Raw genomic sequence first — 16,765 nt, forward strand, 5'->3', positions numbered from 1 at the left:
TATATATATATATATATACACACACACACACACACACACTAGTAAAAAACCCCGTGCGATGCACGGGCCGACAAAGAACTGTACGGACCACATCATAGGTTGATCCAAACCTTCCATGTGATGGAACACAACATCAATAGGTTGTGCCCCAAAAATCATTTCCATAGGCTGATCCTAGCCCTCCAATCTATAGAGGTTTCCATAATATGTTGTTCCTCTTAGATCGGATGGTTAAGATCGCCCTATAGATTTTTTATTAAAAAGCATAAAGGAGGGGGGTAAGATTGAAATTATGTGGCTTTCATGGGTGCCTTTGTTAAAAAGCATAAAGGAGTGGGGAGGATTGAAATTATGTGGCTTTAATGGGTGCCTTTGTTAAAAAGCATAAAGGAGGGGGTAGGATTGAAAATATGTGGGTTGAATGGGTGCCTTTGTTAAAAAAAGTCAAAAAAAATGATGTGTAATTCTCATAGAATTTTGAAATAATTCAAAAAATTCTCTCCTTTTCTCTTCTGCTATATAGTATATAGATATATATTTTCCACATTCCCCCTTAATTTGATGCACTGAGTTAGAAAACAAGTTGTGAACAAAGAAATCTTGTCAATTTCGTGGCATGGTCTTCGTGAAGATTTATGCTAACTGATGTGAAGGTTGAACAAATGGAAGTGAGATCCATCCTCTTGAGTAAAAGTGACATATTTAATTAAAATATACCTTGATAGTCTTTGTCATCTTATGAAAGACTGGATTAGTAGTAATATGGGTAGTTCTCTTATTATCTCCATAAAGTGGTGTAGGCCAATTCAAAATTCCCCATGTCAATCGTTGACTCGCTCGAGTTGTCTCCCTTTTACCTTGATCGAGTTCTTGTTTGAGTCCAAATTTTTCTGTACCAAGCTAATTGAAACTCCTTTGACCCACCCAAACTATGAACAGATCAACTAGGATTTGAAACTCCTTTGTCTCCCATTTCGAAACATTGGTGTAGATGGAGAGATAGTAATACCAAATTCTGAAAGATGTGAATGAAGCCACTGGATGCTGCTGATATAAATCGATATTCTGCTTCGATTGAATACTTGGAAACCACATCTTGTTTCTTCCTATTTCATAATATCAAAGAATGTCCATCACCATCTTGTAGTAATTGATCATAAGCAACCAAATCAAGTGAAGACGAAGCTATAAACAGAAAAACTCTGCTTAATGTCCCGCACTCCTACATAAATATCCAATGATGCAATGTACAACCGTGAGATGTGATATATGAGGCGTGGTGTCAAACTGACCTACAATATGAACTGAATGGGCAATTTCAGGTCTCCTCATTGTCAAATAAATGAAACTCCCCACAATTCAGTGATCAACCATAGGATCTGGAAGAGGTTTACCATTTGTCGGATAATACTTCACATTTAGTTCAAAAGGAGTGTCAACTATCTTAACATTCAAGCTGTGCAAGAGGTATCAATCCTAGTTTTATTTGTTTGACTGACTAATATCTCTCTCTCTTAGGGTGATGTCTCTAATCCGAGACAGTATGTCAAACACTGAAGTCGTTCATGGAATTGTGGACTAATGAAAAGATTTCAGTGTATCAATGCCTTCAAAATATCCACTGGAAAGATAAATAGAGAGTAATTGGAAGCACATGGCTGAAATTCATAGCTCACTATAGCTGTTTGAATCTTGTTGAACCATGCATGAGGTGCTCATTTCAATCCGTAAAGAGATTTCTTAATCTTGAACACCAAGGATGGATGTAAAGAAAGTGAAAGACACAGGGGAGGAGTCATCTGCTGTTTCTTGGAGATTACCATGCGACATTCTTTTCGTCCATCTAGAACAGGCATTGACGAGTAGAGGTGACAATAAGAGTCTGGACTGCAGCCATCTCCCATGAGAGTAAACGCCTACTCATAGTCAGTATCATACTCTTGTTTGTATCCTTGAGCCACAAACATAACTTGCATCTATCCAAGTTCCTGTGTGACTTAAGTTTGATAAAATAGACCCTTATACAGCCAATTATGGATGATTTGAAGGTCAATGAACCAAATCCAATGTATCGTTCTTATGTAGAGCTTGACTCTCTTCATCCGAAACACTTTCCCAACAATCACGCTTTACTGCTTGCTTATTTATCACTCATAGTAGCCGAGAGTCAAGCTCTACATAAGAACGAGATCTCAAGGAATTCCTGTCACATGGAATAATAAAAGCAACACAATATATTCCTTAATCACATTCCTCTTTGCGAAATAGCAACTCAACGTTGTCGTCTTGTCGACAATCTGATCAATAATCATAATAGTGGCTTTTGATAGCAAATATTATGATGAAAACATAACACAACCAGCTCCTCTAATTTCGAGCATAGACCATGCATCTCAATGATATCCTAAATCCCAATTCCAGTAATTGATAGGGCGGCTTAATTAAGGTGCATGGAAATTATGAATTGTTGATTAGGGCTTATGAAAAGGAATTAGGGTTTCAATCCTATTTCACTAGGAAGGGACATTATGGTTTCACAAGAAATATTGGGTTCAAATTGAAAGATAATGAAATTATGGTTTCGAAACTGAGTTGAGGGGGAATTAGTGCTTCGTATAAAAAAAGAAGATTAGGGTTTTGCAAGGAAAGACCGAGATTTAGATTTTTAATAGATGATGTGAATGAATTAGGGCTTCAAATTGAATAAGGATTGGGGTTTCAAATGGGTGGTTTGGATAAATTGGGTTTTCGGATGGAAGCTAGATTGGATTTGAGTTTTTTCTATAAGCTTGTTTCAAAAACTTTGAATGAGATATGGAGACAAGATCTAAGATGCAACTTCTCTGATAGAGGAGAAGGCAATAAGTGTAAAGAAGGGAGAGCAAAAAGCCAAGGGAATGGAGAATTAAGTCTAGGGCCTCGGATCTGATACCGAAAGGAAGAGCTAGAATATGAGAAGATTTGGGGTTTTGATTCTTTTTGAATAGATGAACATACAGCTTCTAGATCATAATGAACCCGACTAGACTCCGGAGGGAGTTCAATTTGTGCTCAGTGCCCATCTTTCACCATCCTTTAACATTAGTGGTTGCTTCTTGGGTGTGAAAATTTTGGCTCTGATACCAATTATCATGGGCTTCAATCTCACGACTAGGTCTGTACCTCATTTGCGGTTGTCACATAACTGGGCAAGTTAGACCAGCAAGGTTGTAGGGCTTAAACCTAGAAATAAAACACAAAAGGGAAGTTAAGTTCATAAACACACAAGAAAGCAAAGGGTCACACTCAATGGAGAGGAAAGAAAACAATCTCTATTGCTAAATTCAGTCAATATACAATTGGCAAGGAAACAAGGCTACAAACTTTAAGGTTACCTGATCACTCATTGCCTTAAATGGAATCCTTGTGAAGATGTTCACAAGCAAGCACCACTCGATGGCATAGCATCTCCCAAATTAACAGGGTGAGGCATTTTCCTATGTTAGCTAGGAGTGCCCTTTTCCTAATTAGCTACAAAGCTGAATTTTTTGGTGCCTGTCACATGCTATAATTTTAGGCTATAGGCCTTACATATGCTACACATAAGGAGCCATATGCCATGGAAACTAGCCAGGAGGAAATGGACCCGTAACAATTGGCTTGTGAATTAAGGTTCTTTGATACAAGATGTTTTAGTCCTCAACCATGGTGGAACGACCACACCATTTATCAAGCCAGATCAAAATAGATCTAATTACCGCCACTTCATCCTCCTAACTTGGCTTGATCCAATCTGTTTGTCTTGTAGAAATGAACCTTGTCCAACTTGGGTCTCCCCCAATTCTTTGCCAAATAGTGATTATCTACAATGCCGTTATCAAGCACATTTTCTTTGAATTCTCACTTTATAGCATCCAACAACAAGCTGAGTAAGATTGTCTTCTCTTGGCACCTGCAGTAGAGCGAAAAAACTTGGTTTCTTTTCTTCCTCATGTAGAAAGTTTACAATTGTTGCTGTCACCAAAAAATGCCCTATTCAATGACTATTTCTTCAAATCTTTCAATTAGTTTCTTCCTTCTTCCCTTCTCACATCTTGATTTTTCCTGCTCCTCTCTCTTGTCTTGGGTTGCGATGCTCTAAAAAGCTTGTTAATAATTGTAAATTATTTTTTCGAAAAAGTCATGTTGTTCGATGTTTAGATCTGAAAGGTTTTGCTGATTATTACTAAATCACAAATACATGTTGGTTTGAATGACTTGCTTATTTGGTAGCACTGGTGCTAATGTGTGCTAGTCCTACAGGTTCGTTTTATCCAATTATGTGGCTGTCTTTAGATCGTTGCTTGCATATGAGCAGGTGGTTACTCAAATTTCTTATGTTCTAATTGATAATATCTTGTACTGGTTGGATACCTTACGGGACTGTTCCAGTTAGTAGTTACTAAGGTTGTTTGACCACTCATCAGGTCTTGCGTCATCAGATATGTTCACTTCTTATGACTTCCCTTAGGACCAATGCTGAGGTACTTCACAAGTTGAGATTGTTAGAACAATTTTATCAGTTGTGGTTGTCTTATATAGTTTGCGTTGAGAGCATTTCCCATATCAGTTACTCTTTCTTTCATTCTTTCCTGTCTTACTCTGTTTCATGTGAATTCAGTTTGAAGGAGAAGCTGGAGAGCCATATTTCCGCCGCTTGGTCTTGCGATCAGTTGCACATGTTGTCAGGCTTTATAGTTTATCCCTGGTAACAGAGTGTGAGGTAAGTTATGTACAATAGTTTACTAGTTATAGAACCATTCAGAAAAAAAAAAAGTTTACTAGTTGGATTCTATTTTCAGAAATTCTTTTTAGTGTTTTCTTAACCAAAGTTGCATCTGATTGCTAGATTAACTAGATTACTCTTCTTGTGGTTTAGTTCTAGTTGCTAAGAGTATTTTGGCATGGGTTGATGCAGAATAAGAAGAGAATTGTATGCTTTTACTAATTGAAGGCTTCTTTCTTGAGTACTTCTAGTTCTATATGCTAGTGGTATTTTTTTCGAAACAGAATCTTTTCTAGAATGTGGGTACTATCATATAGTTACAATTTTTCCTGGGGAAAGCTACCAGTATTATTTATATCCTCCATGGACACACACGCCTGTTTCTGAATGGTCTCAGAATCAGATACTGTTGACAATAAGAATATATAAAATTCCTAGACTTATCAAAAGAGATAAAAAATTATATAGCATCTTCGAAACATATTACTTCAACACACAAAAAAGCGAGGATCAGGAATTTAAAAAAAATTGCAAAAAGCTAATCTCATGTTTTCCCGTGGCTAATAAGTTTCACGGCATACTTAAAAAAAGAAGGTTTCATGGTATGGTCTCTATTAAATCTAGAAGTTCTTAATCTGGGAATGAATTTGGTTATGTAGAACTTCCCCTGCAAACCATTTATGGCTCTCACCATATTATATTCAGCAGCTCATTTGCAGGTCACATTTTGGTATCAACTATGCATACTTATGTCGGTGATGGTTGAATTGCTTTTCCGTCACCAGTTGGGAATGGTTTATGAAAACATGACTTGGTTAAGATTGAAAAAATAACAAATTTTTTGTTGGAACTAAAATGACTGTCCTTGCAGTCTCTGGCATACTTAGTGTAACAGTCAATTGCTATTTTAAAGGCATTCATGTTAAGGGAATGTTGGTTTACTGTTCTGATTGATCTTACATAGGATACATAATGTATACATGACAGTGAGTGCCTTGATAAATTCCTTAATAAAAGAAATGTTTTGCTTTGGAGAAAAATGATATATTTCATTGCATCATTAAAGAAAATGATATATTTCATTGCATTTTTAACATACAACGAGATAATCACTTACTATATTGAGAAACATATCATGTGATGAGGGGATGTGATAGAGTTAGACATACACCAATATGCGACATCCTTATTGCAGTTGTCTCGGATGGGAAGATAACCACTAACTTTTTTTTGAATGGCAACAAATTTCATTAAAAAAGGCGGACCGAGGAAGTCCACCCATAGAATACAGCGAGAAACACTAAAAACAAAATACAAAGAACAAAAATATAGGGCCCAAGGAGGTAAACAATAAAAAACTCATGATCTTGCTTATGAACTCCCTCCCTAGCGAGTTTGTCGGCAATCCCATTGGCAGATCTTCTCACATGCTCATAGTTGGTAGAGGACCCTTCAGATCTCTCTTTAATCTTGTCGAAGAAACTAGCAAATCTCCAGGGAGGAACCAAAGAGCCCTTGAGCCACCTTTTGACATTGAGCGAATCTCCTTCTATAATTGTTTGGGCCAAACCATCTCTACCTAGATGAATTATTCCTTTATAAACAACCCTTACCTCTGCTTCACTAGCATCTGCTAAATCAATGGGCCCTGAGAAAGCCCAAATGACCTCCCCCAAGGAGTCCCTAAGAACACCCCCAATCCCAGCTGCCCAGGGTTACCAAAACTAGAACCATCAAAATTCAGCTTTCTCATCCCATTGGGAGGTGGCAGTAGGGGTGTAAACGAGCCGAGCCGAGCCGAGCTTGACCAGGCTCGGCTCGGCTCGTTAAGCTCAAAAGCTCGGCTCGGGCTCGGCTCGGCTCGGTCAGGCTCGCGAGCCTTACCGAGCTTGGGTTATATTAAGTTCACACCCCTCATCTTCCCCGGACAGCCCTATATAGTGTAATTTCACTACTTTTTTTACACTATGGGGGGTGGTCCAAGTAACAAATGGGTTCCTAAAATGAAGTGACATATTTTGCCTCCCCCTTTCACTCCCTGGACAACCCTTTTAGTGTATATATTAATATATAATATATATATATTTAAATATATTAAATTCTTAACGAGCCGAGCCGAGCCGAGCCTGGCCTAAATCGGGCTCGGCTCGTTAAGCTTAACGAGCCTGGCTAGCCGGCTCGGCTCGGCTAGTTAAGGATTCGAGCCGAGCTCGAGCCGAGCCTTTTTTGAGCCGAGCTCGAGCGAGCTTTCGAGCCCGAGCCAAAATTGACACCCTTAGGTGGCTGCCACCGCTGCACAACCGAGGATCAGTTTTCCTTGCTATTGCATATCACTCTCCAACCTTCCCATAATTCAAAAGCTGAAACAAAGCGGAATAGAGGGAGAGACTTAGCCCAAGCAATTGTTATGGCAATAAATTTGAAAAAGAAAAAATAGGATGACTTGGCCACTAACTAGTTTGGGACAAAGGCTTAGTTGAGTTGAGGATGACTTTGCCACTCCTTTGAAAACTCTGTCATTCCTGTCCTTCCATACAACCCACATGGTAGCTAATAAAGAAATCGACGAAAGCACCCTCCCTTTTTTCCTCCACTGAACCGACTCCAGCTCTCAAGCTAGTCTTGAAGATGAGAGGGGAATACCCAACTCATTCCAAACCTGGACAAAACCCCACCCCATGCCTCCCTAGCAACTTTGCAATGGATAAAGATATGCTCCACACATTCTCCCGCCTCGATGCACAAGGCACAATGGTCTACAATCAACATCTTATGGGCCCTCGGAAAATCAACCATTTGAATTCGACCACAAAGAGCTACCCAACGGAATGCGCACACCCTTGGAAGAGCTTGGATTTTCCAAACCTTTGCTTCAATAGGAGGCGTAGGGCAAGGAACCAGCTGGTTATAGAAAGATTTGATAGAAAAAATCCTGGTAGAATCCCAGATCCACACTCTCATGTCACCCAGAAGAGCTAATATCCGTGCCTTCTAACAACTGAAAAAGCCTAACCACACTAAATTAAGGTTTCTAAAACCCCATTTCTCCTTTTCATTTGTCTCAAAGATAGGGAAAGGGACATTGAGGTAGATTGATTTTTTTTCACACAATTCTTTGAGGGAAAACTTCATCCGATCCTCCAATTGTTGAATGGAAGCGAATATGTGTCCATTTGGCCGATTTCTGTTCTTGAGGTTATTATCACACCTGAGCTTTTTTTTTTTTTTTGGCATTATCAAACCTTAGTTTGAGTTCATAGCTGAGTATAACTTTTGTCACTTGCCTTTTTTATCTTTATTTTCGTAAATTAGCCTCTGTTAGCATCAAATTGGTAGTGTGTTTAATAGGAAAATCTATGGATTGCAGGTTTTCCTCAGTATGTTGGTAAAGGTTACTTCTCTCGATTTGCCACTATGGCATCGCATCCTTGTTCTCGAAGTCTTGAGGGTAATGCCGATTGTACTCTGTTCTTTAAGTTACATTTTGAACTCTTTATTTTAAAGATTAAATGGTGGCCTTTAGGACCATCAGATGATGACTAGATATGGTGCTTGGCAGGGCTTTTGTGTGGAGGTACGGACTATGCGTCTTCTGTTCCAGAATTTTGATATGTAAGTATCCAACGTTCGATCTATTTGACTTGTCTCCAAGGTAGTTTTTGATGATGCATTGCTGGCTGAAGATACCAACCAATTTTACATGCAATTGAAATGTTAAATCTGATGTTTCGTTGTAGAAATTGGTTGGCACTGCTTTCATTTTGAGCTCTATATGTACCCGTCAAAGTGTTGCTATTCACAGTAGCCCATTATTTTATTCGAAGTTCCTGTCTAATTTCAACTCATTTTTAGCTCAATGCAAAAAACATTTGTTGCCACTTCCAAGATAACTTCTGTCAACCATGTTTCATAATTTTCATTGATTGTCCTAGCTCAGGATTCCTTCTCCAAAACGGACAAAGAAAATTTCTTACATGATATTTTTGGTGAATGGTATCTGTTGATTTACTTTTGGTGGAACTTTAAGAGGCTGTCTGGATGCAGGGATTTTTTCCCCTGAGTCTGAACTTTCTGGCCTTTTACGAAAACTTCAATCCTACTAGAGGCTACCATCCATGTAGCTGAGATTGTTTGGTTAGTGTGATTTACTGGGCCATGGGTGGTTCACGCTGAGGCACTCTGCGGATTGTCGAGATCGATGTTCAAGGAATCCACCTGTCTACTACATCGAGGTTGCACCATAATACGATGCAAACTAGTTGCACTATACTATTCTCGTACTTCTATCCTACTAGATTGCAACTTGTTTGGTTTATAAGCATATCTCAATTGATTAAACTAAGTGCACATTTGAAGAAATACGTAAAAGAATTTGATGAATAGAAATTCAATCACATAAAAGACCATGGATAGAGATTTTAATTTTCCTTTTTTAACACTGATTCTTTAAATGGTCATTTCACGCAAAATTTTGACAGAAGATGCATCCACAACAAGCTTGAGCTGGAATATCTTACATTCTTACTCCTGATCCCTAAACCTATTGATGCTAGGTATAATGTGTGGCAAGAGGAGTTTGAAAACCACCCATATTAGTTTGAAAAAATCGAACACCTTATGACATATGCTGTCGTGTATATCTGATATTTCTACCCATATCACATTTTACGTGCAATTCATATAAAAATTTATACATAATACACACACTACATTTTATATTCAGTGCATATAAATATAATTATATAACACAGGATGGTGTAGTATACTACAAATACACTAAATGACAAACAAAAATATTTTTCTCCTTTCTAAAATGATTAGCATTTTATTAAAAACTTATAGAAAAAATAAAAAATAGTGAGAAAATAAAATTTAAATTTTATGTATAACAGGAAATGGCTAAAATTTGTGCATGCCTTGATTTATTATTTTTTTAAAACTTCATTGATTTTTTAAAATTTTCAATAAAATGCAAAAAATTAGTTATATAACATTACGATATAGGTATAATATTATAACTATAGTATTAGTTAAATATTATAAAATATAGTATATAACATTACGATAGTCTGAATTGTATTAGTTATATAATTTTCTTGTCCATTATTTTTATGATTTTTAATAATTATTTATTATTTCTAGTAGTTTTAATGCAAGAGATTAATAGTTTTGTCTATTTTTAATAAAATAAATATTTTTTCTAGAATTTTGCAACATTTCATCCTAAATTTTCATCATTTGCATATGTTTCCATACGTTTTCATGATTTTATAGGATTTCTAGTAACAATTTCGACCGAAACGACTTGTTTCCATGTTTCGACCAAATTGAAAGTGCATAAGATGTAATGTATGCACTTTCCATCTTGGTTTTGGTATGCACTTCTGTTTTGATATACATTTCAGTGGGGATGGAAACAAAATTTTGATAATTTCCTGTCCGTTTCGGTGGAAATCTAAAACCTGGTAGGTGATTTAAGGACTTCCATATCTCGAAATGATATGAATTCTTTTTTTTTTTGGCTTTTAATTGAATTTAATACTTGTGTAAATGACACTGTGAAGAGAATTATGATTCCTATTTTAAGGTTTTATTTGTTTTAAGGAAAACATTTGAATTAGTGGATATGCATATCTTGTTCTTCCTATTTTAGTAAAATTTTATTTACCTGTTCCAAAAGGTAAAAAGATGTTAAGGAAAAGTTCTTCAAGCTCCTTTTGACAATCATTTTCATCTGGAAAACTCTTAGTTAAAGTGCTACAATGCTTAAATTAGGTGCACATGGATAAAACATTGATAAGTGATCAAGCCATGGTGACCTTATCTGAGTGTCATCCTCTGTTAGCCTAGGCAAATCATTTATAGGGCTTACAGAATGACCATAAAAAAAGAATTGATAACTACCATGTCAGGTTATTCCACGTGGTATTCTCTCCTCCCTTATTTTATCTTCTTTAACAAATTAAAATTCAAAAGAAACCAGCCAATGGAATTGCATTTTCTTTTTAATTCATGAATTATGTGCATGTTTGACATTTATAAACTGCATGTTTGAATACTGTAACTGATAAATCGATGAAATAGAATGCATAAGTAGTTAAATGATGTAGAGTGTGTAACTTTCGAAGTTCTTCAGTTATTAAAATGCCTAGTTTCATAGCAATTTTATTATTGTTTCCCTTTGGTCCTTCATGGAGAGTGGTACTGTAGTGGCGATTACACTCAAATGTTTTCTTATTTTCATATCCTACTATTATGTTATTGATTTTTGTTGACACTTAAGAAGATTTGTGATCCAGATGCAGTTTATTTCATTCTCCATGATTTATGGTATAATTCGATCCTTCATGGAGAGTGGTACTGTAGTGGCGATTACACTCAAATGTTTTCTTATTTTCGTATCCTGATATTTTGTTATTGATTTTTGTTAACACTTAAGAAGATTTGTGATCCAGATGCAGTTTATTTCATTCTCCACGATTTATAGTATAATTCGATATCAACTTTGGTGGTTTGTAATTGATGGAAACACACTTATCGTTTTGTATTTTATGTGTCTCTATCATAACATTTGGCTTTACATGGCAACACAATAAAAATTCATTTGGCCTTATTGGCATGTAGAACACAAAGTAATGTGTTACATTATTAAATTTTGTCTTTATACAGCGTCATATAAGGCCCTGTTCTTTGTTTGAAATTGCGTAGAAGATAATTATACCTGTTTTTTCTTGGAAAGAACTCTGGCCAATTGACAGGAATTATTATTTATGTTTACTTTTTGAATCTTTCTATACTGTCACTCTTCTCTCTCTTACATTTCCATATTTGGACAATATTTTGTCATTTTGTCTTATAGGAACCCCAAAAACACCAACATTGTGGAGAGTATTGTTAAAGCACTTGCACGAATTGTTTCCAGTATACAGGTGGGATGAGTTTTTTTGTTTTATTTGACTGATTAATTCTCTGTATCATGGTCTATACTTTATTGACGGAGTGTCTCATTCGCCTGCTTGTCTTTTAATTCATAAAGAATCTGCATTAGTTTTGCTTAAACCCTGTAAGTGCTCTATGTAATTTTTTTTTAATACTTGAATTGCTTGCTGTTCACAATAATCAGGCATAAATCAACTGGAACTCGATTATGACTTGATTCGAATACCGAGTTCTCAGGTTCAACAAATTTGTGCTTGCTATAAATAATCACCTCCTTCTGAACTTTTACGTTTTATTGATATTGTTGTTATTTTTAGCTAGGAACAATCAAATTTTGAAACCTGAAGCATTATAATGCAAACCTCAAAACTGAGATTGATAATAGTTCTTAAATGATATTCATCCTAAATGAATTTCATTGCGATATGATGTTGCATAGCTTCAGTATTGCATATTGTTTTGTTCCAATTTTTATATATTTTTCTAACCTGATTTCGATTGGTATTTTTCTTGTCTGCATTAGAAACTCCATTTAGTATCTCTTCAGTTTTTTGTAATCTTTCTTGTTTAGGAGCATCCAGATTAGGCCTGATCTTTAAAGAAATTTGGTTCTCTGTGCAAGCATGTACTCATTCTGTCTGTTTATAAAATTATGTCCGAATATAGATAAGCAATGTTGTAGTGTTGTACACAAAGCTTAGATGTTCCTTTCCCATTGATCCATCTGCTGCTTCTTAATTAAAATTTAGAGTATTTTGAAGCTGGCCAGTCCCACTTTATACTTTCCCTGTCTTACAAATTAGATAAATTCCAATTTGTAATCAAGGTTGGGGCCTTTACCCAATAATTTAAAGCCTTCTCTTTCTTTTATGAACCATAGCTTCTGATCCAGGTTCCTGATTCAAGTGAGGAGAGCCTTGCCGCGGTTGCAGGAATGTTTAGCAGCAAAGCTAAAGGTATTAACTTTCCAAATATAATGCATTTTTTTATGTTAATTGATAACTATTATTTTTAGGGAAATGATATCACCACTACCATATTTTGATGATCACACCCCTCACTTTATTAAAAAGTACGGTATGGCCCACACCATAGGATGATCCAAACCATCCCTCTATAGATCGGAGGGTTAGGATCAACCTATGGAAATGGTTTTTGGGGCACAACCTATTTAGGGTGTGGCCCATCTAATGGACGGTTTGGATCATCCTATGGTGCGGGCCATACCGTACTTTTCAATAAAGTGAGGAGTGCGATCATCAAAATACGGTAGTGGTGATATCATTTCCCTATTTTTTATCATAAGTTATTGAGTCTAACATACTATAAAGTAGAAACAGAAGGTGTTAAAGTTTTTGGAAAGAAGGCACGCCTTGATTGGCCAGCCCTGCCTACATTCCCCGGATGCAGGAATGTAGTCTAATACAAATTAGAAAAGTTCTCAGGTTCAAGGTCTTGACCAGAATTTTCAAGGTCCTGAAACTTGCGGGGGGGGGGGGGGTGGTTGGGTTCTGATGTGTTTTGGTATATCACATATTTAATTTCATTATTATTCTAACGATTGTAGGAATTGAATGGAGCCTGGACAATGATGCATCTAATGCTGCTGTTGTGGTTGCCAGTGAAGCTCATGCAATAACTCTGGCTGTTGAAGGCCTTTTAGGTGTTGTGTTTACTCTAGCTACCTTGACAGATGAAGCTGTAGATGTTGGCGAGGTAATTCCTATCATTTTCTCTCCTTCTTTGATCCCTCTTCCCCCCTCCCCCCTCTCTCAAGAAGGTAACATATAATGTGATTCTTTTGGTTCCCTTTTCTGTTGCTACATCCAGATCGAGTCCCCTAGATGTGATAGTGATCTACCGGCAAAATACACTGGGGAGACTGCAGTTCTCTGCATGTCTATGGTTGATTCATTATGGTTAACCATCCTGGAGGCTTTGTCTTTAATTTTGACAAGGTATGAAGAGATTGACTCATTGCATCAATTATGCATTAAATAACCTTTTTTTAACTTGGTCTTTTCAATTCATGAAATGGAATGTTTTGGAAGGTCCCAAGGAGAAGCTATAATATTGGAAATACTGAAAGGTTATCAGGCATTTACTCAGGTAACCTGAATTAAGATACTTCCAAATGCAGGATATACAACCTGTTGGTTCTGTTTTGATGCTCATTCTCAAAAACGAATCCTGTACATGTCATGTTTTATTCTGCTGTCTTTATTGTAAATATCATGTTTATCATTGGATTCTAGTACCAACCGGAAAAAAACATTGGATTCTAAAATGCAGGTTACTTATATTCTTTAGAATGAGTGATTACTCTTATTATCACTTTGCAGGCATGTGGTGTCCTTCGTGCTGTAGAACCACTGAACTCTTTCCTTGCATCCCTCTGCAAATTTACCATCAGTTTCCCAAATGAAGCTGAAAAAGGAGGTAGATGATCAAACTAATTGGTTAATTTTCAAAATATATTAAATGCCGAAAAAAATAAAATAACAATATTCCATACTTTTTTTTGTATATGAATTTTTTCTGATAAGATGACATGTCATTACAGTACAACTCAACTGACTAACTCAACTCAACTAAGCCTTTGTCCCAAACTAGTTGGGGTCGGCACTGAATCCTTTAGAAAATTTTCATGAAGAAGGTGAAAGAATCTACCCGGTTCTAATTGACTAAGTCTAATCCTGACACTAGTTGGGTTCGTCTACATGAATCATTTTCTTCCATTCTCTCCTATCCAAGGTCATGTTGTCTGTTATGTTCCTATCCATCAAGTCTTTCCTCACCGTTTCTACCCAAGTTGTTTTCGGTCTGCCCCTACCTCTTTTTACTCATCAACTTGGCAGGAGTCAAGGTGGCAATTGGGCCGTGCCGGCCCGGCCCGAATTGCTACATCGCATGGGCCTTGCCGGGCTGTGGGTTTAGGCATGCGGCACGAAACGGCACTGTACGACAAGCGGCCCTGCATGGCAAAATCAGTCAAAAAGTGAGCCTATGTGGTTGTTGTCCCGGGCTGGCACAGCCCGGCACGACATGGGCCGCGGGCTGTGGGCCGTGCCATGCTTAACCTCAACCTTATTCGTGCCGGTACGGCACGGCCCGTGGCCAAATTGTGCCGTGCTGTGCCTGGCCCACAGGCCACGCTGGGCTGAGAACACGACCCATTTGCCACCTTGAGGCAGGAGTCACTTCTTCTCACTGGAGCATCCAAAGGCCTACGTTGGGTATGCCCAAACCATCTTCAGTGGTGCTCTCTCATCTTCACCGAGTTGGAGTCATGAATTCCAATGGGACCAGAGAGAGGTATATTAACAACCCATTGCCCCCCCCCCCCCCCCCCCCCGATTGCAGCCCCTTTCTTCTTTCCCCTCATTGGTTGTTCTCTGTATTTTCTTTTCTTTTCTTTTTCTCTTTGTTCCATGCTATGTTGCATGGATTCGGATTCGGGTGTCGGAATCCGACATGGATTCGAGGTGTCGGATTCGGCAAACCCAAAAAACAGGGATTCGGATTCGGATTCGGTATTTTAATTAAATTAATTAAATATAAAATATGCCCCAAAATTATTTCCATAGGTTGATTCTAACCCTCCGATCTATAGAGGGGGTTAGGATCAACCCTCTTAACATTCAGATTGGAGGGTTAGGATCAGCCTATGGAAATGATTTTTGAAGCATAACCTATTTAGGCTATGGCCCATCTAATGGACGGTTTGGATCATCCTATGGTGTGGGCCATACCGTGCTTTTAATAAAGTGAGAGTGCCCTCATAAAAAAACAGTAGTGTTGATAACATTTTCCTTTTTTTTTTTTTTTAATAGGAATTTGCTAGCCAACTTCGCCTAGGCCACTTCTCGGCATGTGGCCCATCCTTTGTGCAAAGATGGGCACATGGGCCAAAGGTTGCTAGCAAAAGCAAAAATAAAATAGTAATCATTACAAAAAAAAGAAAAATAGCAGAAGTTATAAAGTTTTAAATGAAAAATTACGGAAAAAGGGTTGCAAAGTTGGAAAATTACGAAAAAAATACCAACAACATGTAATAATATATGACAATTACGGAAAAAACTACAAGTAAAAGTAAAATGTTATGACAATTATTGGGAAAAAGAATTTGCCTGAGGTAGGAAATCACGGGATTCACATTAATTAAAGCTGCATGCGTGTGGCAAGTCTCTCTGATGAATCCTTTTTTAATGTTTATCTTGGGGAAAATACCGTGTAACGTATGGATTGGCCGGATTCGCATTAATTATAGCCGCATGCCGTGTCGGATTCGCATCATATACGGTGTTGACTTGGTGAAAACGTCTCGACATGTATCTCACCGAATCCACTGCGTATCAGTGTCCGAATCCGTGTCGAAACGTCTCGACATGCGATTCGGCCCACTGTCATGAAGAATCCGCGCAACACAGGTTCCATGTATAGACCTCCCCTTTGCTTCCTGCTTTCGCTTCGCACTTTGGCAACCTTGGTCTTAACCTTTAATTGAAGCTTCCAATTTCCTTCTTTTGACTATGTGTGTCAGTCTTGCATAACAGAATGTGGAAATTCAAGATGGAGTGTTTATTAGGTTTGATACCATCATAACTTGCAAAAATAGAAGATAAACTTGGGATCCTTATATAGTCTTTCACTTGCTCTTTCTCATTAATTATTATTTATTACATAATAATTGTAAATAAAAGTGGTGTTCTCTCCATTGGTGAAGTGTATTTTTGTTTTCTTCTTTTGATTGATAATCAATTCATCGAAAAAAAATCAACCTATAATAGCTACCAAACTAAAATTGAACTCGTATATGCAGATTTTAAATTAACTTTTTCTAGCAAGAACTACGGGAAACTACTTCTGTGGGTATATGATCTAAACACACTAATAGCATGCGCAATCCACTAATACTGTGGTAATGTATAGGGACTACACATACTAATAACATGCCCGACCCTTAGCATTTCCTTTTTTCTTTTGCTGAGTGAAATTTAATGAAATCATCTTTTTAGTAAATTTCCTATCACAGTCAATGCATACAACTATTTTATAACTCTCATTCATTACAGTTATGCT

At 37.3% G+C, this 16,765-nt stretch overlaps 1 protein-coding gene across 1 annotated transcript in view; it reads left to right on the forward strand.

Moving 5' to 3' along the window:
• The window catches only part of LOC143887555 (ARM repeat superfamily protein), a 129,588-nt gene that overhangs the window by 21,378 nt on the left and 91,445 nt on the right, over positions 1-16,765 (forward strand). The window contains 11 exon segments of the mRNA XM_077391643.1: positions 4,282-4,336; positions 4,446-4,502; positions 4,640-4,741; positions 8,112-8,192; positions 8,304-8,356; positions 11,604-11,673; positions 12,576-12,639; positions 13,251-13,399; positions 13,514-13,641; positions 13,735-13,792; positions 14,026-14,122. Of these exon segments, the coding sequence (XP_077247758.1) occupies positions 4,282-4,336; positions 4,446-4,502; positions 4,640-4,741; positions 8,112-8,192; positions 8,304-8,356; positions 11,604-11,673; positions 12,576-12,639; positions 13,251-13,399; positions 13,514-13,641; positions 13,735-13,792; positions 14,026-14,122 (914 nt within the window).

Source organism: Tasmannia lanceolata, unplaced genomic scaffold (assembly GCF_043159265.1).
Source record: "Tasmannia lanceolata isolate RefF3 unplaced genomic scaffold, GAP_Taslan_0.1 ptg000012l, whole genome shotgun sequence".
NCBI classification, from domain to species: domain Eukaryota; kingdom Viridiplantae; phylum Streptophyta; class Magnoliopsida; order Canellales; family Winteraceae; genus Tasmannia; species Tasmannia lanceolata.